At 42.0% G+C, this 10,645-nt stretch overlaps 1 protein-coding gene across 1 annotated transcript; it reads right to left on the reverse strand.

Moving 5' to 3' along the window:
• Window positions 1-673: 673 nt before the first annotated feature.
• On the reverse strand, window positions 674-10,319 carry LOC114249769 (podocan). The gene is made up of 9 exons (XM_089737672.1): window positions 10,310-10,319; window positions 9,500-9,739; window positions 8,678-8,898; window positions 7,981-8,181; window positions 7,027-7,214; window positions 5,571-5,772; window positions 4,258-4,442; window positions 2,968-3,107; window positions 674-1,423 (listed from the first exon to the last, which is right to left on the reverse strand). The coding sequence occupies exons 1-9, from the start codon at window positions 10,317-10,319 to the stop codon at window positions 1,302-1,304; spliced, it is 1,509 nt and encodes a 502-aa protein (XP_089593798.1). The 3' UTR covers window positions 674-1,301.
• Window positions 10,320-10,645: the final 326 nt, after the last annotated feature.

A 10,645-nucleotide genomic window follows, 5' to 3' on the forward strand; every position in this document is an offset into this window, starting at 1 on the left:
TAATTTAAATATTTCATTGCTAAATTTGCTAATCTTTGGCGGTTTTTAAAGGGTTTTTATGACCTGGTAACTAAGACCTTTAGGTCATGTCTTATTTTAATTTATATTCTTATTTTTATGAAAAATGATAATATGGAGGGAAATGAAATGAAATGAAGATAATTCATTTGAGACATTAATCAACTGAGATGAAATGAAATGAAATGATATGGAATGAAATATAATCTCAGTAAAAGGTGGTCATTTACTGAGATTTTTTCAGTGGACTTTTGGAGGATGCCGAGAAGTTACGTTCAGCGGCTTTGTTTAATTTTCCCACATTTGTGCACTTTCACAGATACTAAACAGTTAATAAACCACCGTTATTACACATTTAAACCTGAAGAAACACACGTCACTCCTCGGGTTCCCGCCAAAAAGTCCCCCTGGCGGGTTTTTCGAGTCTACCGCAGATTAAGTCAATGTGTGCCAGTGAAGTTTTTTTAAAAGATTCTATGTTCTGGTAACGAGGTTTTTAAGCCAAATCTAAAATGTTCTTTTATGCTGTTAAAACATGAAAAATTATATGAAGCGAAACGAGATAAAGTTGTTTTATGTGAGTATCTAATAAATTAGAATCAAAATTAAATGAAACGAGATGATATGTGGAGAAATAAATAGTCTCGGTTAAATTGTAGCTATTTACGGAGACTTTTTCAGTGGGCTCTTTGGAAGAACTCTAAGAAGCTACGTCCGGCGATTTTGTTTGATTTTCCCAAACTCGTGCCCTTTCACAGACGTTCAAACAGTTAAGAGCGCCACAGCTAAAAATCTTGAATAAACGCTAAATAAAAAAATAAAAAGCCTATGTGTAAATTCTATGTGCTCTACACTATCTACGACAAAGATAAATAATTACGCACTATAAATTAATTAGCTGATAAAACGCAGCGTATGTCACCTTTTTGTTTTTTTTTTTTAATTGCCCTTGTAGGCTAGAGCATACCATCTGATGGCGAGCGACCACCATCGCCCATGGACGTCAGCAATTCAAAGGCACCGCAGAGCCGCTGCCTACCATAAAGTATAGTAATATATCTAATTAATGTTCAAGTTGTTTTTTCTTGCATTTGCAGCGCTATTAGTTGGTGCACATTTGCACGGTCTATCAGATGATAAGTTGTTAGTGCCAGTAGAGATGGGGGTCGGAGTTCCAATTGTGTCACGGCTATCCCACCCTTCCATCCCGAAATGCTTGAGTGCGGCGTAAATATAAGCCCTTTAGGCTTCAGGAGGTATCCCTGTGCCATCCACGTGCTGCATCAGAGTGGATACGATTCCTCGTCGTCATCCTTGTAAATGGTCTTCGAACGGCAGCGTGCAAAGAACCCTCTCTTCCACAGCAAGACTACTATTAGAACTATAGGAAATGTTACGAATATACCTGTAAAATAAAAACAAGAAAGGTAAATCAAAAGTCGTGAAGTCAGCGCCGTGTACGCAGTGACCATAGAGTATATACACTGTAGCGACTCTGAGGCGCCAATACTGACACACGTTCCGTCTCTTTCTTTCTTCCCTAAAAATTTAATTTAAATGATATTAAAGTGATATCGTTTCTTTAGGGTTACGTGATTATGTCAGGGTCCTAATATATTCCACTACTGTGTTCTGTCAGTGAGTGAATTGGTGATTTTTCTCATAATTATCCGCGTGTAGGCTGTGGGGTGTCTACAATAAAACAATTCACACAACTACGGTCGCGTTCCCGCCGAATGATCCAAGATCTTATCGTCAGGATGAAAATCCAAGTCAAACAAACAGCCGAATGTAAAGACCCTTGTGGTTCATTCTATGTATCTCTATATATAAAAATGAATTGCTGTTCGTTATTCCCGCTAAAACTCCAGAACGGCTGAACCGATTTGGCTAATTTTGGTCTTGAATTATTTGTGGAAGTCCTGAGAAGGGAAAAAAGGTAGATAGATATATGAAAATGCTCGGAATTAAATAAAAATAACAACTTTGTTTTTCCTTTGATGTGTCCCCCGTCGGACGGATTCCTTTTGTTTGTTTTAAGTTTATTTTATATAAAGGCTTAGGTTTTTTATTTATCGATTGAGGCACTACGAAGTCTGCCGGGTCAGCTAGTAAGCAATAAAAAACCAATAATAAAAATAACGTGGACTTCAATGAAATCACGCACGGTCATCCGGCCCCAATTTAGGATTCCCTGTATATAGGCTGGTTCCATGGCGTTTTTAAAATAATGACGTCAGCGTCAGTGATACAATTCTCTTCATCATCATCATTGCCTTCCACAGTGACGGTAATTAAGACTCACTTTTCCAATGAACTCCATTTATTACATTTCAAGTGTACAACGATAACAGTAGACAGCTCCGCCTCAGTCGGATGCTCGAGTCGGAATGTCTTGTGCGACAATAGTCACTCGTATTTGTAGTAGAAAGCAGTCTTAGTCATGAATTCTCTTGATTACCGTCTTAAACAGTTGTTTACATGCGTATGGTACGCAGGAACAGTTAACTTTAACTATTTTTAGTTAGCTAAATAGTGACGTTGCGCTGACATATACATACATATTATTATACAGACAGTAAACACCCAGACAAAGAGCAAACAAAGCTGTTTATCACACGAATGTTTGGTCGATGCGGGAATCGAACCTGCGACCCTCGGCGCAACAGGGCCGTTAACTACCGCACCACCGAGCTAGTCAAGTCGTATCATCATCATCAGCCTGTATCTCTCTACTGCTGGATGTAGGCCTCTCCCATAGTCCGCCACAATGAACGATCCTTCGCCTTCCGCATCCAATCTTTCCCAGCATATCGCCACAAGTCATCGGTCCACCGGGCAGAGGGACGCCCAACGCTGCTTACCGGTACGTAGTCTCCAGTCCAGAACACGTCTTCTACATGGGCAATGGGGTCAAACAGTATATTTTAATGAAAACTCGAAACTTACCAATCATGATTCCAAGTAGAATAGCCATGTCCGGCCCAGGGGATGCCTTGAGGCTCTCGTTTTCAAGGCAAGAGAGCTTCTTCGATGTCTCAAACAACTGGACCAGGGTTAGACCTCTGGTTTCGTGAGGCATTTTACAGCTGCAATTTAAAGCAATTTTTATTTATTATTTAGATGGATGGACGAGCTCACGGTTCACTTGGTGTTAAACGGTTACCGGAGCCTATAGACATCTACGACGTAAATACCGCCACACACCTTGAGACATGAGTGCTAAGGTCTCAGTGCTTACAGTACAACGGCCACCCCGCCCTTCAAACCGAAACGCATTACTGCTTCACGGCAGAAATAGGCAGGGTGGTGGTACCTACCCGTGCGGACTCACAAGAGGTCCTACCACCAGTAATTACGCAAATTATATTTTTGCGGGTTTGATTTTTATTACACGATGTTATTCCTTCACCGTGGAAGTCAATCATGAACATGAAGTACGTATTACGTTAGAAAAATTGGTACCCGCCTGCGGGATTCGAACACCACGAATTGCTCAACACGAATGCACCGGACGTCTTATCCTTTAGGCCACGACGACTTCAGCCTTTTATTCCCTTCATTCTCGGTGATAGCCTAAGAGGCTATTCCAGATATGCGCGGATAGGTGAGCTCACGGGCTCAACCTGAGAGAATTTGCTAACACTAGGCATAGCAAGAGCAGTGCTTCGCTGAATCTACCACCGGATCGGAATCGCGACCCACTGAGAAGATCAGACAATAAACTCAGTGGATTGTGTCTATAGATTAGGATAACTTTAAACACAAAATATTTGAAGTCGTCGTGGCCTAAAGGATAAGACGTCCGGTGCATTCGTTGTTGCGATGCACTGGTGTTCGAATCCCGCAGGTGGGTACCAATTTTTCTAATGAACTACGTACTTAACAAATGTTCACGATTGACTTCCACGGTGAAGGAACAACATCGTGTAATAAAAGTCAAACCCGCAAAATTATAATTTGCGTAATAACTGGTGGTAGGACCTCTTGTGAGTCCGCACGGGTAGGTACCACCGCCCTGCCTATTTCTGCCGTGAAGCAGTAATGCGTTTCGGTTTGAAGGGTGGGGTAGCCGTTGTAACTATACTGAGACCTTAGAACTTGTATCTCAAGATGGGTGGGGCATTTACGTTGTAGATGTCTATGGGCTCCAGTAACCACTTAACACCAGGTGGACTGTGAGCTCGTCCACCCATCTAAGCAATAAAAAAAAAACCAGTACTGGAGGTCTATACTCACATCATATGACTGGCAGTCTCGTTATGGGAACTTTTGAGAATAATTGGTATGAGCACGTCAATAGTCCATTGACTCCGGCAGTCGCAGATGTAGGGGTTGTTGCCGAAGTCTAAGGCGTTCAGCCGGTCCCAGCGGGCTAGGTAATTCGAGTGGATTGTCGACAGATTATTGTTGTTGAGACGCAGCTGAAATCGAACCATAAAAGCTAAAAAACAGTTCGGCCGCGATCACGAAAACTGTGATGTAATTTTTTTTTTTCCTACCTAAGCTGATAGCCTTAAGACGCCATTTCAGCGTAACCTTAACTAGCAGGTGAGCTCAAGGGGCTCAAACCTGACGACGTTGCTAACACGAACTCTACCAAGAGCAGTGTTCGCAGAATCTACCACCGGATCAGAAATGCGACCCACTGAGAAGATCCGGCCATAAACTCAGCGGGCTTGTCTATAGGTTAATTTACTCGTCGAGCCCTTCGTCGCAAGCGACGGGTTTGACGAGAACGATGACCGGTGCTTGAGGTACCTAAAAGCACCGTTAGTGGATCGGGAGGATCCGAAATGATGAGTTTTGGGCGATGTCGACTGCTTTCCATTCTGTCCACAGGATCGGGAATGCCGTGAAGTACGCCGAACGTCGCAGATAATGTACCTACTGACAATAATAGAAACGAATCGAAAGCGCGCCACCTATTGGATGCGAGTCGCAACTACTTGTCAAACATCAGCTCACTTCGGCGTGCTTCGGAAAAGTCGATCGCTCGGGTTGAATCGGAGCACATTCGTTGCCTGACTTAGGAAGAGTGAACACGTCTCGGAACTGTCACCCTGTCGTGCTGCGCAATCTCTTTGCACCACTACCCACCATACGCCCACTATATCAAGAAATAATGAAGATTCTTTCATTCACTCTGCGACATATATCATTAATAAATTATTGTTTAGCATATACTAAACCTACGCGTGGGTCAAAATTTGTTGAGTCATTGTACCTATATATTTAAAATGCAATTATGTGTGTCGTTAACCTTTTATTCGATGATAGATATTTTTTATTGCCCAGATGGGTGGACGAGCTCACGGCCCATCTGATATTAAGTGGGCACCGGAGCCCATAGACATCAACAACCTAACTCTCGTCACCGACCTTGAGACAGGAGTTCTAAGGTCTCCGTTTTTTCATTATAACGGCTGCTCCACCCTTCAAACCGAAACGCGTTACTGCTTTACGGCAGAAATAGGCAGGTACCTACCCGCGCGGGTTCACAATACGTCCTACCACCAGTATAAGCCACATAGTTACTAGCCGCGACTGACCTCTCTCAAAGTCGGCCACATTTCTACTTCATCCTCCGTCCACGTCAAGAATTCAGGATCCAAATCGGTGAGACGTGGATTCGAGCACAAGTGTAATGTTTCCAGACTCTTCAGACCTCCGAGAGCGCGGGCAGACACTGAGCGCAGCTTACTCATGCGACATAGGCGGAGCTCTCGCAGCCTAATCAGATTTGGAAATACCCTGAAACATAGAAAATATTGTTACGCCGGTAAGAGTAACGCCATCTATCGCTGAATAGTCGAACGAATATCGAAGGATCTAGTAGCATCTAGAGCGTTCGAGAAGTACAACGCCATCTATTGTCAGATAGCGGAAACAGACAATACTAAACTTTTGTGGAATATTCTCGATAATTCTAGGGATGTAGTATCGGCTATACAAGCGTTGCAGAGATGGCACGCAGTTAGTTAGTAATCGGAAATACTCGAAGCGAAACACCGAACGGATCACCTGAAGTGAAGCGGAAAAATCGAACTGAGAATTTTAAAGTGTTTGTGAAGTGTTTTAAGTGTTCTAAGTGCTAATACAGTGTTAACTTAACTGTATAATCAATCTATGGTGTTAACTTGTAATTCGGTAGAATTTTATTTATCCCGAACCCCAGCACGTAACAATAATGAGTACAATGAAGTTCAAAAGTGCGTCTGTACGAGTTCTTTGTAATTCACTTAATGAGATTACATCTTATTATAATGTTAAGAGTGGAGGGTACTTTTACCCTGACGCTGCTAAGAACGAGCTTATTCTAACGTTTATTGTATACAGCATATGGTGACTATCTAAAGTTTAGCAATTACTTACCACATGCCTATATAGAGTGCTCCAGTATTTAGGTCATATAGCAAGAAAACCCTACGAAAACTTGGAGAGACTCTTAGTGACGTGGTAGGAAGACGATCCAGAGGTCGGAGCCAAAAAAGATGAAGTGATCAATTCACATATACACCTATTAACTACTCTTGTCTGTTTTTCTCGCTTTCTCATCTGATTTTTTAGTGAAATACTTCAAAATTTATGTCTCTAGCTCATAAAGAAGTTAGTTTCACCTAAATTGTATAATCTCACCCGGATTTATTAATCGGACGGCTTATAGAAGAGGTAACTTAAATTAATTTAAGTTGAACTGTATAATTTAATAATGAATTTGTTTAACCTGAGAAAAGCTTAGGTCATTAATTATATTTTATGTATATTAAATTAATATGATGATGTAAAGAAAATTGTAACATAAATTGAAAAAGATATATAAATAGTTAGGAGTTACATACATTCTCAGTACTGCTGCCGTATGCGTGAGAGAAAGAGACGACAAATAGACTGGCGCCGTAACGCGTTACGTAACGAAGCGGTTTAACCTCCCATAAGAAGTTATCACTTCAAAAATAGTAATTTAAAAGGTGCTAAGTGGTAAACGCTGATTAGAAATAAACTCACGAGGTATCGTTCAGCGCTCCAACAGGATTCCTGCCAAAGTTCAGATACTTCAGAGTGACTGCTTCTGCCAGTACGCTAGGAACGGTGGTAAACCTGTTATTGCTCAGATCCAGCTTCACGAGACGACGCTGCCTTCTAAAGAAACCTTCCGGAAGACTTTCTAATTCACAGCCCCGAAGGTAGAGTTCCTAATGGGATAATAGTATTTTATTGTATACTAACTATTTAACTGACTCGGTGGTGGAGAGTTCCTGATTACAAAGCGGAGGGTTGAGAGTTCGATTCCCACATCGTGTTTGTTTGCTCTATGGGTTAGTTAGCTTGTCGAAATATTTGTCTTAATCGACGAGTTCGACGAGGAGGGTAACCAGTTCTTGAAGAGCCGAAAAGCACCAAGTGTGGATCCAGGATATCCGACGGCTGCTTTGAGTTGCCTCGTCGCCTGGGTCGGATAGGTCATCCAAATCGATGATAGCTCCAATTGTTACTACTAATATACGTCGCCTGAGTACGTTTGTTACCTTGTGACGGGTAGCCAACATACAACACAAAATGTTTGCGAGATGCCTGAATCTAGCTTACGGCATTTCCAAGATAAGCTTTCATCTAAACAAGTTCCGAAAAAAACATACGGACCGTCGGTCTACCGAGCAATATCACCCGCTCGGTGGAAGATCTTCCCTTTGTCGTATACCTCCAAAACCTTAACCACCATTTTTAAATAGTTTTTATTTGATATCTGTAGAAGCTACCCGCTATTGTGGTAGCTAATTACAGCCACGATTTTATTAGCCGTGGCCAGTGTTCTATGACTTAGCGACGGCAGTTCTGGACGCGATCCGTGCATAAAACTATAAAACTGAACATTTTAGCAGTTCTGCGAATATTTCAGTGGGCGGTTCTGAAACTCTAATCAAAACTAAAGTATACTAAACTTGCAGTACAGTACGGTACCTGCAGGTCGTCCAAATCGGTGATAGCTCCCATTGTTACTTGATCGATATACGCCATAGGATTGTCACTTAAATCCAGGGTTGTCAATTCATTCATAAACAGGAACACGTCTTGTGGAAGCGAATGGATTTCGTTGTTGGCCAAACTTAAATAGCGGAGTTTCGAGAAAGGTAGAAGACCTAGGATCGGATCTATAATACCCTGGAATATAAGAAATTCTTTGAGATATCAAGGATAAGGATGCAAAAGAATAAGGCACAGAATATCCCGTGAAGTTCGCTCGAGGATGGAGACTGTGGGTTAGTCACCGACCTTTTTCAAAGATGAGCAATTTTGTGGGTAGTTTTGTCTCATATTTTATGATAATCCACTAATAGTAATACTATAAATGCCAATTACGGCTACATTACTGGTAGTAGGATGTCTTGTGAGTTCATACGGGTAGGTACCACCACTCTGCCTATTTTTACCGTGAAGCAGTAATTCGTTTCGGTTTGAAGGGTGGGGCAGCCGTTGTAAGCTATAGGTACTTGAGACCTTACAACTTATATCTCAAGGTGGGTGGCGCATTTACATTGTAGATGTCTATGAACTCCAGTAACCACTTAACACCAGGTGGGCTGCTAGCTCGTCTACCCATCTAAGCAATAAAAAAAAGGTAGTGAAATTAATCAACAACAATAATAATTAAACTCACCACAAACACCCTTTTGTTGATTGAGGCACTTAACAATTGATTCCTGCTTAAATCCAAACTAACTAATTCCTGTAGATAACTGAAGGTCGCATGTTCGATGCCGAGAAGTTCGCAGTTTGACACATTTAAGTATTTCAAGGTATCCAATTTTGAGATTCTCGTTAACGTACCTATGTGATTATTGCTAAGGTCAACACTAACTGGTTTGAATTCTTGCAGACCTGAAATCGTTTATTTGTTATAGTTTCCAAAGCTGGTGATTATTCTTTCGCAGTATGTGAGCCTGCTTCTGGTTTAAGAGTACCATTCTGCACAGAAGATCCACATGAAATTGCCCTTAACCAAAATCCGTGGCAAGGATCACACGCGTTTTTTTTTCCTACCTATTCTGGTGACCTCGTGGGGTTGTACTAGATTCGCCAAGCGAGTGGGTGAGCTCACGGGGCTCTAATCTGGTGATATTGCTAACACTAGGCCTAGCAAAAGCAGTGCTTCGCAGAATCTACCACCGGATCGGAAACGCGACCCACTGAGAAGATCCGGCGAAAAAACTCAGTGGGTTGTGTCTGTGGCTAATTTTCTCGCCGAGCCCTTCGTCGCAAGCTAAGAGTTCGACGAGAACGGTGACCGGCGCTTGATGTACTTAAAAGCACCGTTAGTTGGTCGGGAGAATCCGAAATAACGTGCTTAGGGCGACGTCGACTATTTACCATTCGGTCCACAGAATCGGGTCCTCGTTTATATCAATTTAGTCAAAAGCCTTTTGCTAAGCTCGTTGGGTTACAGCAGACTGACGCGATGTACTCCTAAATATTTACTCACCCTCCCAGTCAGTCATCTCGAAGGAGGTACGGATTTCCTTGCCACTGCAATCCACAACACTGTCGCTGCAGTTGCATACCGCGCAAATAACTTCAGAAACGGGTTCAGAGTCGACCACTTCCGCGATTTCTGTAGTTCCTACTTCCGAAGTCCCTTCGCTGGCTTCTCCTTGCTTTAACACCGCAACTTCTGTGGTAGTTTCTCCATTGCTTTCGAAATCGGCTAATGCACTGACTGTAACTGATGGAATGATTTCTGTAACCGCTCAATGGAATGATGTCTGTTCAATAGCTTGTAATTCTGCTGCGTGACTAATTTCTGATAACTAATTTTTGTGCTTCTGAAGGTACATTTTTTTTATTGGCCTTGTAGGCCGACGAGCATACTGATTACCTGATGGTGAATAGTTACTATCGCCCATGGACTTCAACAATGTCAGGGGCAGAGCCAAGCCGCTACTTACCTTTATGTATTCTCCACAAGCCTCCTTTGAAGAAGGGCATGTCATAAGGCTGGGGAAACACCGTGGAGGGGAGCCCATTCCAAAGCCGGATGGTACATGGCAAAAAAGATCTCTGGAAACGCACTGTGGATGAACGCAGTGGCTCCAGGTAGCATGAATGAACCCTACTCCGGTTACGGGCGGTGCGATGATAAAATCGATATGATGGATACATCTCAAGCAATACATATATTAAGTACATAAAGATTTGAATACACAGTAAGTTAACGCAATAACAGCTATTTAAGAAATACACTTACGTTTTTGTGTTCTCGTTAATAAGAATAAAATAATAAACATATATTTACAGTAAAACATTCTTACGTGAACTCAAATTGATAACTGATGGGGATACACGAATAAGTTTGATAGGGAATATCTTAAGATAAATATTGCTTGTTCATAGATTATGTGAGTGCAGAATCGAAAGGTTATCTTTGTAAAAACATGTAAGTGTACAGGCAGACTTGACGCCTTACCGTAGACAACATAACATGTAAGTATAACAATCAGCACCCACTTTCGAAGTTCAAGTTTACTGGTGGTAGGACGTCTTGTGAGTCCGCAGAGGTAGGTACCACCACCCTGCTTTTTTCTCATGTGAAGCAGTGATGCATTTCGGTTTGACGGGTGTAGCAGATTTT

Source organism: Bombyx mandarina, chromosome 23 (assembly GCF_030267445.1).
Source record: "Bombyx mandarina strain Sakado chromosome 23, ASM3026744v2".
Taxonomy (NCBI): domain Eukaryota; kingdom Metazoa; phylum Arthropoda; class Insecta; order Lepidoptera; family Bombycidae; genus Bombyx; species Bombyx mandarina.

Excerpts from the sequence above, each read along its gene's own strand:
- LOC114249769 (XM_089737672.1), bottom strand. Across the intron at positions 7,215-7,980 it reads CCGATTTGGACGACCTGCAG|GAACTCTACCTTCGGGGCTG; the intron begins GTACCGTACTGT and ends TTATCCCATTAG. Across the intron at positions 4,443-5,570 it reads TGTGGCCGACTTTGAGAGAG|CTGCGTCTCAACAACAATAA; the intron begins GTCAGTCGCGGC and ends GTTCGATTTCAG.